The following is a 24,535-nucleotide window of genomic DNA, read 5'->3' on the forward strand; positions in this document are numbered from 1 at the left end:
AAAGCATTTCACATTGCTCAGAGATCATACTGGTAAGCTGCAATATTACACATTACAATGAAATATAGGCTACAGTAACAACTGGTCAATTCAACATAGTCTCATCAGGTCAAATAAATCAATAGACCAGATCACGGTATGTACACATTATAACTAATGTATGTCTGAAATAGTTCACAATTTAAATAAATCAATTAAGTACTACACCAGGTACAGTGTACAGTCTACTGCACTATATATATGGTAATGTGCTACAATACCCTCCATTTTGTGCCTGCAGCATTAGGTTTGCATAGAGATCTAGATTGATGCTAAAGAGGTTAATTATTCATCCCTCGTCACTTTGTTTTTCCAGGGGAGGCTCCATTAGTGACCCCAGACAACTGTCTCTCTCCTGTCTGAACAGGGTGTCTCTGCAGGAGGCAGAAGAGAGGCCCATGCCCCTTCATAAGCTAAATGAATTAGTGATGGTCCCTGGGCAGCTTGCATCTGTCTGCCCCGTATGGACGCCCATGGCCTCAGGGACTGATGCCATTGATTGGGTTAATCAGTGGTGAGTCCCCCTGCCCTGTCCTGGGGTAATACAACTACAGTTCATCCCCCCTTCCGCTAATGAACATGTTCCCCACTTCCCCATACGGCTCCACCATGAGCTGCACTGTACTGTGAATAACAGTGATGGATATTTCAATTAGTTTCTGTCTCATTTCTCTGTTCTGTTAGTTTCTGTTAAGATGATGAATGTTGATTATATTAAAATTGTGGTAAAGTAAGTAGAGTCAAGAATAGCTTCAGTTAATGTGTTGTTGAGACTTTCCTCCAAGCGACTTGTTTTTCCCATGGAATACGGTCACGATGGTAACCCACTCGCTAAAATAAACAACCACGGTCTCTGAATTTCCCATGGAGGATGTGCTCTCTGACAAAGAGCTTAGATATAGATTCTGTGACCAAACTTTTGTGTGTCTAAACAATTCTTCAAACTTCTCTGCTACATTTAATTGTATGACTAATATAATAATTACTGATTAACGAATCCATCTCTTTAGGCATACAGTATACAGTACAAATGTTATTGTCTGTCTATTTGAGTTCAACAAGGAAATAACATTTCAGCAATGGCATTTTACCAAAAGGTTAGCTGAGTCGGATGTTTTCTCTCTCTTTTGTACTGAGCAAGTGAATATTTCTATTGCACAATGTACGGTAATGACAAGCAAACCACTACAACAGCTTTTAACTACTGTACAATGCGATGGCAGTGAGTGTCATTGGGTGCACATGAGATGAATACCAAAGCACAGAGCACTGATCATTGATTCATTATTGTAATCACCTCTCAAAGCCACACCCCAAGCACAAAGGTTGTTTCCCGACAGTTACACCATTGTGAGCATGTGTGTGTTGATTCTGCCTTGAAGACGGGCCAGCCTGTTCTTTCCCCCTGGAATTCCCCAGGGAGGAGGATTCATGTACTGACCTGTCCTGATTGTCGCACTGAGAACTATCCCAGCAGTCCACAACGGTGGCTACAGCAGGAGAGGGAGTGTCTCTTGCTCCAGTTCTCTCTACATTCTCAGAATGGAACTGCATAGTTGTTTGGGGGGGGAGCATTTGTTTTCACAATTGTTAGGTTTGGGTTACATGCCGAGTTATGTCACCAGCTTGTCTGCAATTAAAAAAAAGAGCCCATTCTCGACTGGAGGAGTGTGCAGCCAGTCCAAGGAGAGACCATACGTGTTTATATAGCCTCACAATTCAATCATTTCCTGATAGTGAATTAACATCAAATTATAATCCAAAAAGATTTCGAATGATAGAGACATACAGTAATTGCTTTTCACCTTTTCATCAAGGATCCCTGTTATGATCCATTAAATGCACATGATATCAAATTGTTCTGGATTAATAAAACTAGATAATCTTTATGCTGTATGATCCTGCTGTATTATCTATTTGGTTTCTTTTATACATTTCAGTAAAAGGGTTGCTGTGAGAGGACAAAGGGCAAGTTGACTACTGACTGACTGCTGTAAGAGTCACAAAACAGGAACTGTAATCAGCACTGAGGATCTTACTTCCTGATACTGAACAACAGAAAATGTTCTACTGAGCAAAATACCCACACAACAGCACACAACAACAGTGCCAAAATAAGACCTCTAATGTCTCAAGCTACCACAAAAAATATAGGCTACAGTATATTCATATATTCAATATGATACGATATTGTTGACTGTCCTCTCTGTATTTTAGTGCATACATTATAATACTGTGAAATGCTCCCCTTAAGGAAAGGAAAAATAGCCTTGGACAAATTGGTCAGCATTGCTCTACTGCAAAGAAATCAATAAAACCAAACAACTACGTACTGCTCATCCCTTGTGGACATGATAGCTCTGTATGTGCAGTTCTTGGTCCTCTTGCGAATTTGGAGAAAGCCAACAGTTGTATTCCATTAGGCCCACCACATGGATCAAACAAAGCATATTGATTCTGAAAGTCTGAAAGTCAACAGCATCAGTCTCTTTAAGAGGCTGAACGTGTTATGAGCCCAGAGCACCTGTCTGCTGCCATGGAAACAGAGAGCGAGAGAGAAAGAAAGACCTAGCCTTTCAGCTCTGAATCTCAGGCTGATCATTAGAGGTTTAACACCAAGACAGAAATTCCATGTTTTACAGCATAAGCTACAGTTAATTTGGTTTGTCCTCGACATGTAACTTCCTCCTTGCTTGTTGAACCAGTTATAGTAACCTGTAGAAATCAGCCCTGTTTCCTCCTGCAGTGTGCTCAGAGAAATAATGTGCTGCTTGCATGACTTCACATGAATGAAGGAATTTGCCAGATTTACTATGCATTTTCAGCTTGTGTTACTCTTGCATAATAACTATACATAATGGATAAGACAGTATGACTGCATTATGGGATAGTATAGAATAATTAGATCCAGCAGCATCATTGTGGTCTGACTCCTGAAGCCCTTTATTAGATTGACACTCAGGCCATCATGAGGATGAGGCAGGGTCTCAAAGGCATCTGTGTTCCTCCCAGAGAGTTGCAGTCCCCAGCCAGTCGGTCACAGCGAGCTGCCCGTCACAACACTGGCAGATGGCCTCCTGGCGCTCTGGGCCAAATACATCACAATCACACCACTCAGTGTGCCCGCCATTTGCATCCCTTTCTCTGGTCAACCGTCTCCTCATCACTGTGCAGATGCCATAATGGCATTACGCTCCACAGAAGGCCATGGTAACGTCAGTGGAGCCACAGATTGGGCACAAGAGAGATTACATCAGGCTTTCAATCTAAAGCCCTATCGGTCAAACAAAACAACAGATTAGGCTTTTGTCGATGTAGTTCAATGGATGAATACATTTTAACTGTATTTATCATTGTGGTGGGCTGGAGAGTAACAATGGATATTCTGGGGGTATGTTGCTCACCAAACACCCGTAGCCTCTGTTCATCTGAATGAAGGGAGTCACACTATTCCAATCATGCCAAAATGCATACGGTAGATGAAACAGGTGTTTGCTTCCAGAATGGGACAATACTAATCAGTTTTACACCGATTTGACTGGGGGGTACAGGGATAGTTAGAATCTCCAAAAGTTTGATAAGAGTGACATAAGTCAATGGCAAGTACTAAGAGTAGGGTCATAGCCTGATACTGTAGTTCTTGGGCAATTTTTAAAAATGAATTGCAGATTTGGGAATCCTCTCCTTGGGATACCATGCATGTGTTTATACACATCATTGGATGATAGAGTAGACAGTTACTTCATTTGTGGACATGAGAGAACAGAAGGGTGGCAGCGTTCTTGGCTGGCATGGTAGCGCCTTGCCCCTGGGGTGTGTGGCATAGACCGGTATGCCCTCTCAGCCCCTGTGTCCACACATTGTGTTAGGACACTGAAGAGTTGTTGTGTGACTGAACTGCACATAGGGAGGGAGGGGGGTTGGCATCACAGATGTGTGACCGTTCTACAGCTTATGGGAGCTACAGTGTACAGAGGGTTCAATTAAGATTTTACGTTAAAAGGAAACAAAAACCTAACTTTGCATTCTATTGCAGAACATGCACAGTACTACTGTATGTCAAATTGTTTCTGTCTTTACAGTTTCTTGTTAGTGTGTAGCTTGCTTCCAGGCATTGTAAGGGAGATTTTTACTGTAATTCCCACAATATAGCAAATAGAAAAGAAATAACCCCCATGTTCACTTTCCGAATAGAGAATGAATTTGGATTAGAGGAGGCCTGGGAATCCAAATGATGCATGCGAACTTGTGCCCTTCCCTTAGCAGAACCCATTGTTGTCATTTCAGCGCAGCTGTTATTGCCTGTGGATGCACTATACAAGCCTGGAAGTCAGTTACGTAACAACACACACACACACACACACACACACACACACACAGACACACACACACACACACACACACACACACACACACACACACACACACACACACACACATACAGGGTGAAAAGATGCAGCTGCAGCCCCTGCACAGAGAGGGTTGGACACAAAATAGTCATCAGACACATAGGCCCTCATGTCTTTCGACAGTCTAGAGTTGCTACACAATCACACCTTCAGCTGGCTGCTAGCCAGGGCAGCCAGTCAGACTGGCAGAGTGCTCCCACAGCAAAGCCAATGCTCATTTGCCTTGTGACCCTGACTTAAAAGGGGAAAAGGGCTCACCCACTTCTCCTCTGGAACTAAATGAACACAACTGAGAAAAGAGACCACAGAAAACGGAGTTAAGCTCTTAAACCCAGCAATACAGCCATAATCGCACAAATCTGTTGACCAAGAAGTTCTCAATATGGTGTTTTTTTCCCCTGTGTGTATTCATGGTGCCTACACACAGTGAGTCTCTCAATGTTTTCCCATCAATGTTTAATAATCATAGTAGTCAGAATCATCAACTACAGTAAGGTTGAGATGACCTGGCAGCACAGGAAAGGCATCTTCCTACCGAGTAGCTATTCAATCACACAGAGAGTTCAAAGTTCAAACTCCTATGCCCTGTGATATTTCCCTACAGTACTGAAGCTGCACCTGCACCGGTGTTAGCTTTGTTCTATTCCTCTGTCTCTCCTGTACATTAGAGCACATGACCTAGAAGTTGCTTGCCGGGGCCTGTCACCTTCTATTAGGTACAGGCAGAACAACTGTGTAGCTGTCACCCCTCATTACTGACGAGGTCAGGGGAGCCACTGTAGACACAGGAAACCCACTCTGTCTCCTCTGCTCTGTGTGTGTGTGTGTGTGTGTGTGTGTGTGTGTGTGTGTGAGAGAGAGAAAGAGAGACAGACAGAGAGAGAGAGAGAGAGAGAGAGTGTGTTCACAATACTGCTATACTTTCATTTTTAAATTGCAATATTTCCTCTAAATCGTAATCATGTTTGCTTGATTAAATACACCATAGAGTGTGCATACAAGGAGTGTCATATAGACAGGCAAATGCATCACAGCTGATATTGTACTCAATAGCTCTCCCAACTCTCTATTAAAGTGTATTGTATCAGGCTGCAATGATGTAGTCAGCAGTCATTTCTCTTGGTGCCCACACAAGGAGTGTGTGTGTGTGTGTGTGTGTGTGTGTGTGTGTGTGTGTGTGTGTGTGTTAGCTTGCACAGGGAGACTGTACTCCCTCTTCCACACCCACCCACACTCACCCAGGGGAGTGTTTGGGGAGTAAGAGGCTGGTATGACAGAGAAGGCGGAGCCTCTGGTTGTGTCTACGTCACCTGGCTGTCTGAAGTCGCTGCAGCCACAGCTGGAGACGGAGTGGGGAGGGAGAGAGGGGGCTCCTACTCTGAGCTGACAGAACAATGGCCTAATGCAGCTGTGAGGAAGGAAGCCATGCTGTTCTGTGCTATGCTGGGCTCGCCTGGACTTGACTAGGTTGGGCATAGTTGCGCTAGGAAAGGCTGCTGGGCTGAGCAAGCCAAGGCTACTGAGCAGGCCTTGACTAGTAAGGCTGAGCTGGATTGAGCAGGCCGTGACAAGTTAGGCTGGGGGCTGGGCTAGGTTTGAATGGGCTAAGATACACCATACTGTGCTGTGCTTAACTGCACCGTTCAGTCCTGAGGTTCAGTGTAGCAGTGGGGAGGGGATGACAAGTTTTAGCTTGTGCCTGCCTGACTTATCCAAAGAGGATATGTACTCATCCAACAAACGCCCAGGTCAGTGTAGGACATGTGCTCTTATTGTAGCCTGACAGAGTCATGCTTGGGCGGGTTGATTAGATAACAAGACAAGAGCTTAATGGGGATAGTGGGGAGTAAACACCATTACCACAAAGGCTAGAATATCGGTTTGAGTTTACATTGAAACCCTTTAAAATGTCGGCAAATAATTGCAGATACTGTACAAATGGCTGAGTATGTTTCATTACTAGGGGTAGATTAATGATGCGTGCATATTTCCAACTTAAACAAAACATAACCTTTTTCTCTATATAATGCAATTTTCATAGTGTATGTCACAGTTGTATATTTTCTGTCGCTCAAGATTTGCGACAAAGTGCCAATGGCCCGCAAGCTTGATTTCATCTCACTTGGCTGGATCTCTGTGGCATCCAATGGGATTAATACGTCATTAAGAGTAACCTGCTTAACCGGAATTCACTTATCCTGACGTACCATAAACCTGGTGTTAGAGATCTAAAATGGGTGATTTAAATAACCAGTAAACTTAATGTTTATGCAGTAAACTCAGAAGCTTTCAAGCCATTAATATCACTTATGGGCATACATTCAACTACATTAACACTAATTTTCAAATTACATGATCTCAACCATCGTAACCACCTGACAGTTGTTAGTTAGCCTAATTAGTCAATCCAAATTATGAAAACCTCCAGAAACCTCGGTGGCTTAGTAATTGGCAAAACATTGCTTGTGTTCCAATTATTTGCTGCTACATTTAGGTGTATTTGGGTGGTTTCCTAGTGTCAAAAATCATTTCTTCTCTAGTTTACTTGGTATACATTAACAAAATTAAGTTGCTGTACCATTTGCAAAAGGAATAGGCAAACAGCAGATCTAGTTGAGAATGTACCTGATGTAAGAAACATTAACTGTATCCAGTGAAATCATGTCTTTTGATAAACATGTACAGTGTGTTCTGAAATGCAAGTGCTCTCCAGCATTTAGTAGAAAATAAATTGCGGAAGACCATGACATGTTCCATTTTTTTTAATTTGCATATCAAAACAAACTTTTGTGCATTCCAATAATTGAACTTATACAAAACAATTTGAGTAGATTAGCAAACAAAACACTTTGATTTTAAAGCATTTCACAGGTGGCCAGAAGCCATACAAGACTCAGAAGTGTAGGTCCCTGGGCTGATCAGTCACCCTCTCCCTTCCCTTGACAATCACACATTGTTTTAAGCACACAGGGACAGGTGACCAAGAACTGAAGTGAGTTGGAACTTGGAACATCAGGACAGGAAACATGTCCTTATTCACACTGCCAGCCAGTAGCCTTTTTTCATTCTTGCTGTAAAAAGGGGATCTAGGATTCTAGGGGGGAAGTGGGGTGGGATGGGTGGGGTGGGAAGTAGAGTCATCTGCTTTCATCCAATCACAATGCAACTTAGGTTTTAATTTACACAGTTATACAGCTAAAAGGTGAAAAAGAAGGCAATGCTCGTGGAATATACAGTGCATAGAGGCGGTTCAGTCTTCATGACGATGCCTGCTTCTCCTGTTCGATTGCTGTAACACAAAGTTGGTGTATTAGGGTTTGAAATGCTTCAGTGTTGGACAAGTGTTCAATGACTGGTGAGGTTTTGGACAGCATTTTTTTTTTTATGTAAACCTTTTAAACTTACTTTCTTTGGAGGGCAGGGGGTTTTTCTCCTGCGTCTCAGTCTTCTTCAACTTGGTCTTGTCGAAGGTGGAGACTTCAGCCAAATCTGGTTTGTCAGACATGTTCACTGTGGGATCTGGCTAAAGAGGAAGAGGGAAAACCGCAATTAAGCCTTCATGGGTTTCAGTGTCAGTTTCAACAGAGCCCAGTTTCGTTTTAACATGACATGATTTAACTTAACTATAGGCTACGGAAGTAGGGACCGTCAAAGTGTGTAGTGCACACTGACAAAATACATTCTAAGAGAGGCCCATCTATAAAACAGACAAACTATGAGCAAAATACCCATCCGCACATGGGGAAAACATGCACTATGGTAGCCTATGCTTCTAATTAGAGCCAATAAACGATCTCAGGTAAACACATTCAAATTAAATTGCATTAAATTAGGCCGTTAATTTCAGGAGCACGTGTCGGTCTAGGCGATATACTTCATATAAGAATGATGCCATTCTCTCCGACGGGGCGGGGAAACCACCGCCCTACTTGGCAACATCTCAGACAGGTTGAAGCAAACGTGTTTGTGTCGACCTTCCACAGAAAACCATGTGCACCTTTGCTTTACACGAAAAGACAATAGCATTTGGCCTTTTTTGTAACATTGTAACAAGCGACATCGAAAACCAGATAGCAAACAATATGCAGCTAAACGACTTCGACCCACATTTCAAAGATGAGGGCCATAGAAAAAAAAAAGATCCATAAAAGTGTAGGCTACTTTAGTAATCAAGCCAAGGTACGAAAGCTGAGCATCACTAACTGTTTTAGGACGTGAAAGAAAGGGCTCCATTGCAGCGGTTTGGCTACTTATTACATATCTGAAAATATTCCGGTACAAATAGGTTACTTTGTTACATGCCCACTGAAAGAAATAAGTGCGGGGACTTACCGGAGTCGGAGTGATGAAGGGAGTATGTCAATGTGTGGCGCAGAACACGAGTGGCGTCGCCGAGTTCAATCAAAGGGTTTTATACCCCGCGATATGCAAATTAGGTGACGTCACGTCCCTTCATTCTTGTACATAAACTTGGTCAAGAAGATTATCTTTGTAAGTAAATGAAGGCAAAAAATAGTTTGTCTTGAATTGTCTTAGAGTCTAATTGTCAAATAGTTGAAACACCAAACACCGGTATTTCATGTATTTCCATTTTACTGACTGCATGTAAGCGGAAGCAGTTCAGTGTCTTTTAAATTGTGCCAATAACGACATCATGTGGATTTCTATAGTAACACATCGCATGGTCCCATTGTTGGTTGCATATTATCGCTGTCTTCAGATCATGATTACATCTAGATCTGATGACAGATGTTTGTGGACACATCTTGTCCAAAATGTTTTCCATCAGCATACTCAATAGTGTCTGCACTGCATTCGGGTCAGATTCAATAGCTACCACATCTGGTTACTTTGATCGGATCTCATAGAATATACCATTTTAAATGCTTATTTCTTGTTACTTTTGAGGCTAAGAGGGGCCTTTCAGAGGCACTTTCACTAGACCTATTCTTCTACAGTCTAAGAGCCATTCATACTGTATTAGCAATGTGACCGCATTGTCTTACGTCGTCATTCTTGCAACCCGCATGTGGATGGAGTCTCACTATCTCATATCTATCATGGATATGGTGTGACTGTGACTGTGGATATATTTTTTTTTAAATTAAGTACCCTACTGCTAATGAACAAAACATTCCTCACTATCAGAGGAACCCCCCCCCCCCTCACTGACCGACTTCACATCTCCAAGTCAGTCAAATGAAACAGGAACATGGTGGGCACACTTCCTATTATCTCATGACAGACAGATGGCAAAAGAAAAAGGAAGGGAAATGAACTTTGAATCATCTGAAATGTGAAATGATGAAATCCATTCTGGTCTTGAAGGACTGAAAATACTAACAAAGACAGTGTTTTTAAATTGAGATTCATACTGTAAAACTGGTCTAGCTTGTGTAGAGGGGAAAAAACTCAACAATTCCCAAAAATCCTCAGTCATCAATTTATTTATTGCAACATTTCTTATGGGTTATTATTATAGTAATGTTTATAGAAGTGATTTTATTACAAAAGACATATTCAATATTCAACATATTGGCAAAAACAAACACATTTAGCTACAGAACATTCAATCAGAACAATCCCAACAATACAGTAGACCAACACAGTTTAGCATTAGAGATACTATTATGAGGAGAACATCAAAAGTATTTGACAAGTCGTTTGGGTATTAGTGAAGGTATGTCAAGAGCATCCATATTGGTCAGTGCACACAACACAACTTTACACAAACTCAGAGAGCAGAGTCAGAGCTCATGAAAAATATTGGAGTTGGAGTGACAGAATAGAGCTACAGTACTTTATCAGAGAGATCTAATTGAGATGGCTCCTCTTGAGTTTCTGGCCGACAGCAGCCTACTTGTCAGGGAAGTACCTGGAGTACATTTTGCTGTACATCACCTGGTTGTCCACTCTGACTGCATTCTTCAGGTGCTGCCAGAACCAGGGCTCTGCAGCCGCGGTCCTGGGCCACTCCAGAATACTCTTGCCACATAGCCTCCTCCGCAGACGGAGGAAGTGAGAGTGCTGCAACACTGGCTCCAGGAGCAACAGCACAATCACATCTATGTTCTCATCCAGCAGCCTTTGGTGGGCCAGGTACACAGCCAGTCTGAAGGCCCCAGTTCTCACGTAGGCCTCAGTCAGAACAAAGACGGTCTTGCGGCTCTGTCGGATGCTCTGAGAGAGGTTGTCTATCAAGGGGACACCAGGGGTCCAGTCTCGCTCCTCCAGACAGAGAGGCCGGTGTGTCTCTCCCATCTCCTCTAGCTGCACCCGCATGTGGTTCAAAACCCAATCAGACACCCGCGGGTCTCTGGTGTCGTATGTAATGAAGGCATCATACACACTGTCTGTTGACCTCAAAGAATGATAGCCCTTTAGTTTAGCCTTCAGGTAGTATAGGATATAGGAGGCATCCCAATAAAACAAATGTGTTGTTATTGCCATTAACATAGTGAAAATAACAATGGAAGTTGAAAGGAAATAAAATATGAGGGCTTCATTGTCGTTTATGCATTCCTTAATGTCAAAGAAAATCACTTCTTGACCTCTTCTGTTTTCTGGCATGTTGCAGGTCACATCAGTGGCCAGTCTAGGGATCTCTACATCATTGTTCTCAATCCAAAGGATGAACTCTAATAAATTGCAGGTACACTGGAATGGATTACCCTGCAACCACAAGGTCTTCATGTAATTATCAGGTCCTGATAAGAAGGTGGTCTGGTTGATGATGCTCAATTTGTTGTAACTAAGGTCAAGATTGTGAAGGTTTTTAGCTCCCCTTAGAAATCCATTAGATAGTTGTGAAATGTGATTGTGGCTCAGGTCAAGCATCTGAATTGTGTAAGAAATATTTACTGACACATGATGTAAATAATTGTAACTTAAATCTAGAACATTAAGTTGTTTGAAGCGTACCAGTTCATCCCATTGGAAATCAGTGAGTGAATTATGACTTATATGTAGTCTCTCAAGGTTGTTTGGTAACTTTTTATAGACTCGGATTGGAATCTTTTCAATGTTATTAAAAGATATATCTAGAAACGTCAAATTCTCAAGATGTTCGAAAAGGCTGTAATATGTTTTATCCCTCTCTTTCCATAATGTGCCTAAGTTATTGTATCGGAATTGAAGCTCTTTCAAAGATGTGCTCCTCATCATCTTGGTGGTTAATGTAAAAATGAAATTGCGACTCATATTCAATACTCTCAAAGCTGGTAGATTTCTTAAAAAGTTTAAATTATGTGTCACTCCAGACACTTCAAAATAGTGAGGATTGTAGCTCAGGTCTAAGACTTCTAATTTCACTAATTCCTTGAAAGCATTATCATAGGCTAGGTCAATCTTGTTATAGGACAGGTCCAAATATTTGAGGTCTGGTAATGTTGTAAACTCTGTCCCATTTGGTGCTGATGCAAATCCATTTCTTGATAGGTTGAGACATGCTATGTCCCCATAGCCTTCAAACTGCTTTGGAGAAATGAAGAACAGGTTGTTTGAACTGAGAACAAGTACACGACCAGACTGATAGCACTCAGGCTTCACAAGTCTGTGTGACAACTCATAAGAAAAGTCCTTTGGATGGAACCCTGTGAGAGACGGAGTGTCCAAAACTGACCTAAGATTGCGTCGTGAGCCACGGCTTGGAGAACCAGCCACTGAAACTGGATACAACCTGTTTTCTGCAAGGTATATTAGTTTCACATGTGAGAGATTTCTGAATATGGTGGAATTTGAGTGGACAATGAAATTAGTACCAAAGTTCAATGTTGACAGATTTTTAAGGTTATAAAGAGGTTTGAGTGTATCTGAGTGGATTTCCCTAAAAACTAAACCCTCTAAATGCAATGTTTTAAGTGACAGTAATTTCGAGAAATGTCTTGAAATATTTACAGTTTCAGGGTAAGATTTCGAATCGAAATTGAAATTTAGGTCAATTTTTTCGAGACAAGGCATATATTTAAAAAATGCCCCTTCAGCAATAGCTTTGGACAGAAAATTGAAAGAGAGGAACAAGTGTCTAAGATTAGACAAACTCTCAAACCAAGAGTCATGGATGAAACGGAGGGAGTTCCCAGCGAGGTGCAGTTCTATAAGTTGTGTGAGGCCGGAAAACGCTTGAGGATGAATCTTCAGTGAAAAATCATCACAGGACCGACAAGGATATGGAGCGTTGTTACATCTTGGGCAATTTCCCTGTAGTTTCAGGATTCTCAGATTGGTTAGTTCACTAAAATCATCTTCAGCAATGTTTTGTATTTGGTTAGAACCCAGCTCTAATCTTTGTATAGAGTTTGGCAGTCCTTTTGGAACTTGAGTTAGATTGTTATAAGACAAAGTTAAAACCTGCAGGTTAGTCATGGCTGAGAAGCTGTCATTTTGAATAGTAAAGCTTTCCCCACAAGGATTCCAGAAATAGCAGTTTTTTGATAGATAGAGTTTCTTCACATGTGTTATAGCAGAAAGGTTGTTAATTGAAATGATCCTATTATTATCCAGTTTGAGTATTTCCAATCCAGGAGGAAGGTTTTTGGGGACATCAGTCAGACCATTGCCATTGAGCCGTAGTTCTTGCAGTTTTTTCAGATTTTTGAAGGCACCCTGAGAGATGTTTACCTGACAATGATCCGGTAGTTCAGTATTCAACCAGTTGAGATTAAGGAGAGTCAGGTTCACCAGATTAGAAAATGCACCAAGAGATACATTCAGAATTTGGTTTTCAGAGAGGTCTAGCACAGTGGCGTTCCCGGTGATTCCATCAGGAACCACTTTCAGTTGTCGTCCATGGCAATTGAAAATTATGTCATTAGTGGTGTTGGTAATATTGATCTGCTGGACATCACATGGGAACTGTCGTGACAACCGCCATGCAGCAGGTTGGACCATAGTGTAAAACAGGAACAACGGTGCCCACTTGAACCAGAAGGTGGTAGCAGCCTGTAAGTATACAAACTTGTCAGGACTAGATGATAAATTGGTGATATGATGTTAATGTAATGATGATAGACAACTGCAGTAGCTTCCATAAAAGTGTCTCAATCACACCTATTATGTTGCTATTAGCTTTTTATAGACTAAGGGTTCACACACTTTATCTGACCATTATATTTACAAATAAAAATGACACATATTTTGTAATGTAGTCTATATAGCCTACTATTAGTGACAATACATTTGATGAACAGTGTGGTGTATGGCTGTATGGCTAGAAATGTAGTAATATAAACTCATAAAAAACACACAATAATAGGATAATGTTAGTGATTCTGCAACAGAATTCAACACAGTTTTCTAACAGATGTGATTAAACTAGGTTTTACTAAATATCAATCGAATTATCAGTGTGTTGCCTACTACCATACAAAAAAAAAAAAGTACTGTAACATAGTTTATCCTTACAAAAACAGCTTTGATATTGGTAATTAATTAAACTTACCATAGTTTCTCTTTGATTCTTTGTAAGTTTTGGAAAGGTGGCTGCTCCCTTAGTTTTGTTCTGTTAACAAATATGTTTATTAGTAGCTGCAAAGGGCTGCCTCTATGTTTGATGTGTGTCTATGCATCTATGTGGTGTGGTCTCATGATTAGCAACCAGAAGATTGGTTCTTATTACAAGATGGATGAGAAGTGTTTGCAGTGGAAAATTGGGGAAGTTATGTACCGGTAGGTTCACTTCCCTCCTTTTTGAGTGCAATTTGTTCCCACACTGTACATTTTTCTCTCTCATAGATCTCATAGAATAAACAGAGAGTCTGAACTAAGACATATGCCATAATTGTGTTGGTTTAAAAATAGTGATTTTGACATTAGAATAATAATGAAACAATATCAATTCAACCTATTCTCCATACAGTTATGACATCTCAGAAGGCTATACTATACTAAAACAGTTATGACATCTCAGAAAGCTATACTATACTATAGTCAAACTTTGCCACTGATGGACTGACATACTGTTCACATCCCCAAGTATTAGTAGTATGTTATTAAAAGTAACAGGAACTTGCTGATACACTTCCTTTTTTTACAGATTTATTGCCATGCAATCAACTTGTCAGTCAATTGTAGGAATTTGGTATTTTTGCTCTAGGCACAGAGTCTAGGCAGAGGGTCAGCCATATTCGGCACCCCTGGAGCAATTAGGGGTACTCCAGGTACGGAATCGAACTAGCGACCTTCCGATTGCTAGCTGTCCTCTCTAACCTCGAGGCTCCCGCCGCCCCCATTATAACCCATGACAGACAGATGGGACACAAATAAATAAATAATTAATTAATCGTCTGCTATGTCAAATGAGGTACTTGAAATTAAGATTCAATACATATACATAAAGAGCTGGTCAAGGTTCAAATATGTGTAGTGGGAAAAAACATTAACGAATAAAAAAAATCCTCAGTAATCAAATAATTTATTCATATTAGATTTTGGAACGTTTCTTATGGATTATTATAGTAATGTTTATATCAGTGATCTTCTTACAAAAGATATATTGGCAAAGACATTGGAAACATTTAGCTACAGTCGTTAAATCAGAACAATCCCAACAACACATAGTTTAGCATTGGAGCTACTTCATGAGGAGCACATCATACGTATCAAGTCAATTGGTTATTGGGGAAGGCATTTCAAGAGTATCCATATTGGTCAGTGCACACAACACAGCTTAACACAAACTCACACAGACAGACTCAGAGCTCATGAAAAATATTGGAGTTGGAGTGACAGAATAGAACTACAGTACTTTATCAGAGAGATCTAATTGAGGTGGCTCCTCTTGAGTTTCTGGCCGACAGCAGCCTACTTGTCGGGGAAGTACCTGGAGTACATTTTGCTGTACATCACCTGGTTGTCCACTCTGACTGCGTTCTTCAGGTGCTGCCAGAACCAGGGCTCTGCAGCCGCGGTCCTGGGCCACTCCAGAATACTCTTGCCACATAGCCTCCTCCGCAGACGGAGGAAGTGAGAGTGCTGCAACACTGGCTCCAGGAGCAACAGCACAATCACATCTATGTTCTCATCCAGCAGCCTTTGGTGGGCCAGGTACACAGCCAGTCTGAAGGCCCCAGTTCTCACGTAGGCCTCAGTCAGAACAAAGACGGTCTTGCGGCTCTGTCGGATGCTCTGAGAGAGGTTGTCTATCAAGGGGACACCAGGGGTCCAGTCTCGCTCCTCCAGACAGAGAGGCCGGTGTGTCTCTCCCATCTCCTCTAGCTGCACCCGCATGTGGTTCAAAACCCAATCAGACACCCGCGGGTCTCTGGTGTCGTATGTAATGAAGGCATCATACACACTGTCTGTTGACCTCAAAGAATGATAGCCCTTTAGTTTAGCCTTCAGGTAGTATAGGATATAGGAGGCATCCCAATAAAACAAATGTGTTGTTATTGCCATTAACATAGTGAAAATAACAATGGAAGTTGAAAGGAAATAAAATATGAGGGCTTCATTGTCGTTTATGCATTCCTTAATGTCAAAGAAAATCACTTCTTGACCTCTTCTGTTTTCTGGCATGTTGCAGGTCACATCAGTGGCCAGTCTAGGGATCTCTACATCATTGTTCTCAATCCAAAGGATGAACTCTAATAAATTGCAGGTACACTGGAATGGATTACCCTGCAACCACAAGGTCTTCATGTAATTATCAGGTCCTGATAAGAAGGTGGTCTGGTTGATGATGCTCAATTTGTTGTAACTAAGGTCAAGATTGTGAAGGTTTTTAGCTCCCCTTAGAAATCCATTAGATAGTTGTGAAATGTGATTGTGGCTCAGGTCAAGCATCTGAATTGTGTAAGAAATATTTACTGACACATGATGTAAATAATTGTAACTTAAATCTAGAACATTAAGTTGTTTGAAGCGTACCAGTTCATCCCATTGGAAATCAGTGAGTGAATTATGACTTATATGTAGTCTCTCAAGGTTGTTTGGTAACTTTTTATAGACTCGGATTGGAATCTTTTCAATGTTATTAAAAGATATATCTAGAAACGTCAAATTCTCAAGATGTTCGAAAAGGCTGTAATATGTTTTATCCCTCTCTTTCCATAATGTGCCTAAGTTATTGTATCGGAATTGAAGCTCTTTCAAAGATGTGCTCCTCATCATCTTGGTGGTTAATGTAAAAATTAAATTGCGACTCATATTCAATACTCTCAAAGCTGGTAGATTTCTTAAAAAGTTTAAATTATGTGTCACTCCAGACACTTCAAAATAGTGAGGATTGTAGCTCAGGTCTAAGACTTCTAATTTCACTAATTCCTTGAAAGCATTATCATAGGCTAGGTCAATCTTGTTATAGGACAGGTCCAAATATTTGAGGTCTGGTAATGTTGTAAACTCTGTCCCATTTGGTGCTGATGCAAATCCATTTCTTGATAGGTTGAGACATGCTATGTCCCCATAGCCTTCAAACTGCTTTGGAGAAATGAAGAACAGGTTGTTTGAACTGAGAACAAGTACACGACCAGACTGATAGCACTCAGGCTTCACAAGTCTGTGTGACAACTCATAAGAAAAGTCCTTTGGATGGAACCCTGTGAGAGACGGAGTGTCCAAAACTGACCTAAGATTGCGTCGTGAGCCACGGCTTGGAGAACCAGCCACTGAAACTGGATACAACCTGTTTTCTGCAAGGTATATTAGTTTCACATGTGAGAGATTTCTGAATATGGTGGAATTTGAGTGGACAATGAAATTAGTACCAAAGTTCAATGTTGACAGATTTTTAAGGTTATAAAGAGGTTTGAGTGTATCTGAGTGGATTTCCCTAAAAACTAAACCCTCTAAATGCAATGTTTTAAGTGACAGTAATTTCGAGAAATGTCTTGAAATATTTACAGTTTCAGGGTAAGATTTCGAATCGAAATTGAAATTTAGGTCAATTTTTTCGAGACAAGGCATATATTTAAAAAATGCCCCTTCAGCAATAGCTTTGGACAGAAAATTGAAAGAGAGGAACAAGTGTCTAAGATTAGACAAACTCTCAAACCAAGAGTCATGGATGAAACGGAGGGAGTTCCCAGCGAGGTGCAGTTCTATAAGTTGTGTGAGGCCGGAAAACGCTTGAGGATGAATCTTCAGTGAAAAATCATCACAGGACCGACAAGGATATGGAGCGTTGTTACATCTTGGGCAATTTCCCTGTAGTTTCAGGATTCTCAGATTGGTTAGTTCACTAAAATCATCTTCAGCAATGTTTTGTATTTGGTTAGAACCCAGCTCTAATCTTTGTATAGAGTTTGGCAGTCCTTTTGGAACTTGAGTTAGATTGTTATAAGACAAAGTTAAAACCTGCAGGTTAGTCATGGCTGAGAAGCTGTCATTTTGAATAGTAAAGCTTTCCCCACAAGGATTCCAGAAATAGCAGTTTTTTGATAGATAGAGTTTCTTCACATGTGTTATAGCAGAAAGGTTGTTAATTGAAATGATCCTATTATTATCCAGTTTGAGTATTTCCAATCCAGGAGGAAGGTTTTTGGGGACATCAGTCAGACCATTGCCATTGAGCCGTAGTTCTTGCAGTTTTTTCAGATTTTTGAAGGCACCCTGAGAGATGTTTACCTGACAATGATCCGGTAGTTCAGTATTCAACCAGTTGAGATTAAGGAGAGTCAGGTTCACCAGATTAGAAAATGCACCAAGAGATACATTCAGAATTTGGTTTTCAGAGAGGTCTAGCACAGTGGCGTTCCCGGTGATTCCATCAGGAACCACTTTCAGTTGTCGTCCATGGCAATTGAAAATTATGTCATTAGTGGTGTTGGTAATATTGATCTGCTGGACATCACATGGGAACTGTCGTGACAACCGCCATGCAGCAGGTTGGACCATAGTGTAAAACAGGAACAACGGTGCCCACTTGAACCAGAAGGTGGTAGCAGCCTGTAAGTATACAAACTTGTCAGGACTAGATGATAAATTGGTGATATGATGTTAATGTAATGATGATAGACAACTGCAGTAGCTTCCATAAAAGTGTCTCAATCACACCTATTATGTTGCTATTAGCTTTTTATAGACTAAGGGTTCACACACTTTATCTGACCATTATATTTACAAATAAAAATGACACATATTTTGTAATGTAGTCTATATAGCCTACTATTAGTGACAATACATTTGATGAACAGTGTGGTGTATGGCTGTATGGCTAGAAATGTAGTAATATAAACTCATAAAAAACACACAATAATAGGATAATGTTAGTGATTCTGCAACAGAATTCAACACAGTTTTCTAACAGATGTGATTAAACTAGGTTTTACTAAATATCAATCGAATTATCAGTGTGTTGCCTACTACCATACAAAAAAAAAAAAGTACTGTAACATAGTTTATCCTTACAAAAACAGCTTTGATATTGGTAATTAATTAAACTTACCATAGTTTCTCTTTGATTCTTTGTAAGTTTTGGAAAGGTGGCTGCTCCCTTAGTTTTGTTCTGTTAACAAATATGTTTATTAGTAGCTGCAAAGGGCTGCCTCTATGTTTGATGTGTGTCTATGCATCTATGTGGTGTGGTCTCATGATTAGCAACCAGAAGATTGGTTCTTATTACAAGATGGATGAGAAGTGTTTGCAGTGGAAAATTGGGGAAGTTATGTACCGGTAGGTTCACTTCCCTCCTTTTTGAGTGCAATTTGTTCCCACACTGTACATTTTTCTCTCTCATAGATCTCATAGAATAAACAGAGAGTCTGAACTAAGACATATGCCATAATTGTGTTGGTTTAAAAATAGTGATTTTGACATTAGAATAATAATGAAACAATATCAATTCAACCTATTCTCCATACAGTTATGACATCTCAGAAGGCTATACTATACTAAAACAGTTATGACATCTCAGAAAGCTATACTATACTATAGTCAAACTTTGCCACTGATGGACTGACATACTGTTCACATCCCCAAGTATTAGTAGTATGTTATTAAAAGTAACAGGAACTTGCTGATACACTTCCTTTTTTTACAGATTTATTGCCATGCAATCAACTTGTCAGTCAATTGTAGGAATTTGGTATTTTTGCTCTAGGCACAGAGTCTAGGCAGAGGGTCAGCCATATTCGGCACCCCTGGAGCAATTAGGGGTACTCCAGGTACGGAATCGAACTAGCGACCTTCCGATTGCTAGCTGTCCTCTCTAACCTCGAGGCTCCCGCCGCCCCCATTATAACCCATGACAGACAGATGGGACACAAATAAATAAATAATTAATTAATCGTCTGCTATGTCAAATGAGGTACTTGAAATTAAGATTCAATACATATACATAAAGAGCTGGTCAAGGTTCAAATATGTGTAGTGGGAAAAAACATTAACGAATAAAAAAAATCCTCAGTAATCAAATAATTTATTCATATTAGATTTTGGAACGTTTCTTATGGATTATTATAGTAATGTTTATATCAGTGATCTTCTTACAAAAGATATATTGGCAAAGACATTGGAAACATTTAGCTACAGTCGTTAAATCAGAACAATCCCAACAACACATAGTTTAGCATTGGAGCTACTTCATGAGGAGCACATCATACGTATCAAGTCAATTGGTTATTGGGGAAGGCATTTCAAGAGTATCCATATTGGTCAGTGCACACAACACAGCTTAACACAAACTCACACAGACAGACTCAGAGCTCATGAAAAATATTGGAGTTGGAGTGACAGAATAGAACTACAGTACTTTATCAGAGAGATCTAATTGAGGTGGCTCCTCTTGAGTTTCTGGCCGACAGCAGCCTACTTGTCGGGGAAGTACCTGGAGTACATTTTGCTGTACATCACCTGGTTGTCCACTCTGACTGCGTTCTTCAGGTGCTGCCAGAACCAGGGCTCTGCAGCCGCGGTCCTGGGCCACTCCAGAATACTCTTGCCACATAGCCTCCTCCGCAGACGGAGGAAGTGAGAGTGCTGCAACACTGGCTCCAGGAGCAACAGCACAATCACATCTATGTTCTCATCCAGCAGCCTTTGGTGGGCCAGGTACACAGCCAGTCTGAAGGCCCCAGTTCTCACGTAGGCCTCAGTCAGAACAAAGACGGTCTTGCGGCTCTGTCGGATGCTCTGAGAGAGGTTGTCTATCAAGGGGACACCAGGGGTCCAGTCTCGCTCCTCCAGACAGAGAGGCCGGTGTGTCTCTCCCATCTCCTCTAGCTGCACCCGCATGTGGTTCAAAACCCAATCAGACACCCGCGGGTCTCTGGTGTCGTATGTAATGAAGGCATCATACACACTGTCTGTTGACCTCAAAGAATGATAGCCCTTTAGTTTAGCCTTCAGGTAGTATAGGATATAGGAGGCATCCCAATAAAACAAATGTGTTGTTATTGCCATTAACATAGTGAAAATAACAATGGAAGTTGAAAGGAAATAAAATATGAGGGCTTCATTGTCGTTTATGCATTCCTTAATGTCAAAGAAAATCACTTCTTGACCTCTTCTGTTTTCTGGCATGTTGCAGGTCACATCAGTGGCCAGTCTAGGGATCTCTACATCATTGTTCTCAATCCAAAGGATGAACTCTAATAAATTGCAGGTACACTGGAATGGATTACCCTGCAACCACAAGGTCTTCATGTAATTATCAGGTCCTGATAAGAAGGTGGTCTGGTTGATGATGCTCAATTTGTTGTAACTAAGGTCAAGATTGTGAAGGTTTTTAGCTCCCCTTAGAAATCCATTAGATAGTTGTGAAATGTGATTGTGGCTCAGGTCAAGCATCTGAATTGTGTAAGAAATATTTACTGACACATGATGTAAATAATTGTAACTTAAATCTAGAACATTAAGTTGTTTGAAGCGTACCAGTTCATCCCATTGGAAATCAGTGAGTGAATTATGACTTATATGTAGTCTCTCAAGGTTGTTTGGTAACTTTTTATAGACTCGGATTGGAATCTTTTCAATGTTATTAAAAGATATATCTAGAAACGTCAAATTCTCAAGATGTTCGAAAAGGCTGTAATATGTTTTATCCCTCTCTTTCCATAATGTGCCTAAGTTATTGTATCGGAATTGAAGCTCTTTCAAAGATGTGCTCCTCATCATCTTGGTGGTTAATGTAAAAATTAAATTGCGACTCATATTCAATACTCTCAAAGCTGGTAGATTTCTTAAAAAGTTTAAATTATGTGTCACTCCAGACACTTCAAAATAGTGAGGATTGTAGCTCAGGTCTAAGACTTCTAATTTCACTAATTCCTTGAAAGCATTATCATAGGCTAGGTCAATCTTGTTATAGGACAGGTCCAAATATTTGAGGTCTGGTAATGTTGTAAACTCTGTCCCATTTGGTGCTGATGCAAATCCATTTCTTGATAGGTTGAGACATGCTATGTCCCCATAGCCTTCAAACTGCTTTGGAGAAATGAAGAACAGGTTGTTTGAACTGAGAACAAGTACACGACCAGACTGATAGCACTCAGGCTTCACAAGTCTGTGTGACAACTCATAAGAAAAGTCCTTTGGATGGAACCCTGTGAGAGACGGAGTGTCCAAAACTGACCTAATATTGCGTCGTGAGCCACGGCTTGGAGAACCAGCCACTGAAACTGGATACAACCTGTTTTCTGCAAGGTATATTAGTTTCACATGTGAGAGATTTCTGAATATGGAGGAATTTGAGTGGACAATGAAATTAGTACCAAAGTTCAATGTTGACAGATTTTTAAGGTTATAAAGAGGTTTGAGTGTATCTGAGTGGATTTCCCTAAAAACTAAACCCTCTAAATGCAACGTTTTAAGTGACAGTAATTTCGAGAAATGTCTTGAAATATTTACAGTTTCAGGGTAAGATTTCGAATCAAAATTGAAATTTAGGTCAATTTTTTCGAGACAAGGCATATATTTAAAAAATGCCCCTTCAGCAATAGCTTTGGACAGAAAATTGAAAGAGAGGAACAAGTGTCTAAGATTAGTCAAACTCTCAAACCAAGAGTCATGGATGAAACGGAGGGAGTTCCCAGCTAGGTGCAGTTCTATAAGTTGTGTGAGGCCGGAAAATGCTTGAGGATGAATCTTCAGTGAAAAATCATCACAGGACCGACAAGGATATGGAGCATTGTTACATCTTGGGCAATTTCCCTGTAGTTTCAGGATTCTCAGATTGGTTAGTTCACTAAAATCATCTTCAGCAATGTTTTGTATTTGGTTAGAACCAAGCTCTAATCTTTGTATAGAGTTTGGCAGTCCTTTTGGAACTTGAGTTAGATTGTTATAAGACAAAGTTAAAACCTGCAGGTTAGTCATTGCTGAGAAGCTGTCATTTTGAATAGTAAAGCTTTCCCCACAAGGATTCCAGAAATAGCAGTTTTTTGATAGATAGAGTTTCTTCACATGTGTTATAGCAGAAAGGTTGTTAATTGAAATGATCCTATTATTATCCAGTTTGAGTATTTCCAATCCAGGAACATCAGTCAGGTTGGGGACATCAGTCAGACCATTGCCATTGAGCCGTAGTTCTTGCAGTTTTTTCAGAGTTTTGAAGGCACCCTGAGAGATGTTTACCTGACAATGATCCGGTAGTTCAGTATTCAACCAGTTGAGATTAAGGAGAGTCAGGTTCACCAGATTAGAAAATGCACCAAGAGATACATTCAGAATTTGGTTTACAGAGAGGTCTAGCACAGTGGCGTTCCCGGTGATTCCATCAGGAACCACTTTCAGTTGTCGTCCATGGCAATTGAAAATGATGTCATCAGTGGTGTTGGTAATATTATTGACCTGGACATCACATGGGAACTGTCGTGACACCCGCCATGCAGCAGGTTGGACCATAGTGTAAAACAGGAACAACGGTGCCCACTTGAACCAGAAGGTGGTAGCAGCCTGTAAGTATACAAACTTGTCAGGACTAGATGATAAATTGGTGATATGATGTTAATGTAATGATGATAGACAACTGCAGTAGCTTCCATAAAAGTGTCTCAATCACACCTATTATGTTGCTATTAGCTTTTTATAGACTAAGGGTTCACACACACTTTATCTGACCATTATATTTACAAATAAAAATGACACATATTTTGTAATGTAGTCTATATAGCCTACTATTAGTGACAATACATTTGATGAACAGTGTGGTGTATGGCTGTATGGCTAGAAATGTAGTAATATAAACTCATAAAAAACACACAATAACAGGATAATGTTAGTGATTCTGCAACAGAATTCAACACAGTTTTGGTATATTCTAACAGATGTGATTAAACTAGGTGTTACTAAATATCAATCGAATTATCAGTGTGTTGCCTACTACCATAGAAAAATGTAATATAGTTTTTAAAAACTAGTAAAAAATAAGTACTGTAACATAGTTTATCCTTACAAAAACTGCTTTGATATTGGTAATTAATTAAACTTACCATAGTTTCTCTTTGATTCTTTGTAAGTTTTGGAAAGGTGGCTGCTCTCTTAGTTTTGTTCTGTTAACAAATATGTTTATTAGTAGCTGCAAAGGGCTGCCTCTATGTTTGATGTGTGTCTATGCATCTATGTGGTGTGGTCTCATGATTAGCAACCAGAAGATTGGTTCTTATTACAAGATGGATGAGAAGTGTTTGCAGTGGAAAATTGGGGAAGTTATGTACCGGTAGGTTCACTTCCCTCCTTTTTGAGTGCAATTTGTTCCCACACTGTACATTTTTCTCTCTCATAGATCTCATAGAATAAATAGAGAGTCTGAACTAAGACATATGCCATAATGGTGTTGGTTTAAAAATAGTGATTTTGACATTAGAATAATAATGAAACAATATCAATTCAACCTATTCTCCATACAGTTATGACATCTCAGAAGGCTATACTACTGTATACTAAAACAGTTATGACATCTCAGAAAGCTATACTATACTATAGTAAAACTTTGCCACTGATGGACTGACATACTGTTCACATCCCCAAGTATTAGTAGTATGTTATTAAAAGTAACAGGAACTTAGCTGATACACTTCCTTTTTTAACAGATTTATTGCCATGCAATCAACTTGTCAGTCAATTGTTGGAATTTGGTATTTTTGCTCTAGGCACAGAGTCTAGGCAGAGGGTCAGCCATATTCGGCACCCCTGGAGCAATTAGGGGTACT

At 40.3% G+C, this 24,535-nt stretch overlaps 4 protein-coding genes across 5 annotated transcripts; all 4 read right to left on the minus strand.

Annotated features, from left to right (window-relative positions):
• Nucleotides 1-7,200: 7,200 nt before the first annotated feature.
• tmsb4x (thymosin beta 4 X-linked) lies at nt 7,201-8,832 on the minus strand. 2 transcript variants are annotated; one of them, XM_080537360.1, is made up of 3 exons: nt 8,781-8,832; nt 7,854-7,971; nt 7,201-7,737 (listed from the first exon to the last, which is right to left on the minus strand). In XM_080537360.1, the coding sequence occupies exons 2-3, from the start codon at nt 7,951-7,953 to the stop codon at nt 7,706-7,708; spliced, it is 132 nt and encodes a 43-aa protein (XP_080393486.1). In that variant the 5' UTR covers nt 7,954-7,971; nt 8,781-8,832; the 3' UTR covers nt 7,201-7,705. The 2 variants fall into 2 exon arrangements, with proteins under 2 accessions (XP_080393486.1, XP_080393487.1); XM_080537361.1 differs by having other exon boundaries at nt 7,854-7,967; nt 8,781-8,815.
• A 1,472-nt stretch (nt 8,833-10,304) lies between these two features.
• LOC308161796 (toll-like receptor 8) lies at nt 10,305-12,812 on the minus strand (the record flags this gene model as incomplete). The annotated part of the gene is made up of 1 exon (XM_080535870.1): nt 10,305-12,812. One exon carries the CDS (start codon nt 12,810-12,812, stop codon nt 10,305-10,307), a length of 2,508 nt encoding a protein of 835 aa, XP_080391996.1.
• A 2,436-nt stretch (nt 12,813-15,248) lies between these two features.
• LOC308163143 (toll-like receptor 8) lies at nt 15,249-17,756 on the minus strand (the record flags this gene model as incomplete). The annotated part of the gene is made up of 1 exon (XM_080537326.1): nt 15,249-17,756. The coding sequence occupies one exon, from the start codon at nt 17,754-17,756 to the stop codon at nt 15,249-15,251; it is 2,508 nt and encodes an 835-aa protein (XP_080393452.1).
• A 2,436-nt stretch (nt 17,757-20,192) lies between these two features.
• LOC308162770 (toll-like receptor 8) lies at nt 20,193-23,228 on the minus strand (the record flags this gene model as incomplete). Its single annotated transcript, XM_080536912.1, has 1 exon — nt 20,193-23,228. One exon carries the CDS (start codon nt 23,226-23,228, stop codon nt 20,193-20,195), a length of 3,036 nt encoding a protein of 1,011 aa, XP_080393038.1.
• Between the last annotated feature and the right edge of the window lie 1,307 nt (nt 23,229-24,535).

This window comes from Nansenia antarctica, assembly GCF_963989245.1.
Source record: "Nansenia antarctica genome assembly, chromosome: 7".
Taxonomy (NCBI): Eukaryota; Metazoa; Chordata; class Actinopteri; order Argentiniformes; family Microstomatidae; genus Nansenia; species Nansenia antarctica.

Excerpts from the sequence above, each read along its gene's own strand:
- tmsb4x (XM_080537360.1), bottom strand. The coding sequence starts at position 7,953 with ATGTCTGACAAACCAGATTTGGCTGAAGTCTCCACCTTCGACAAGACC. Across the intron at positions 7,738-7,853 it reads CCCCCTGCCCTCCAAAGAAA|CAATCGAACAGGAGAAGCAG; the intron begins GTAAGTTTAAAA and ends TTTGTGTTACAG.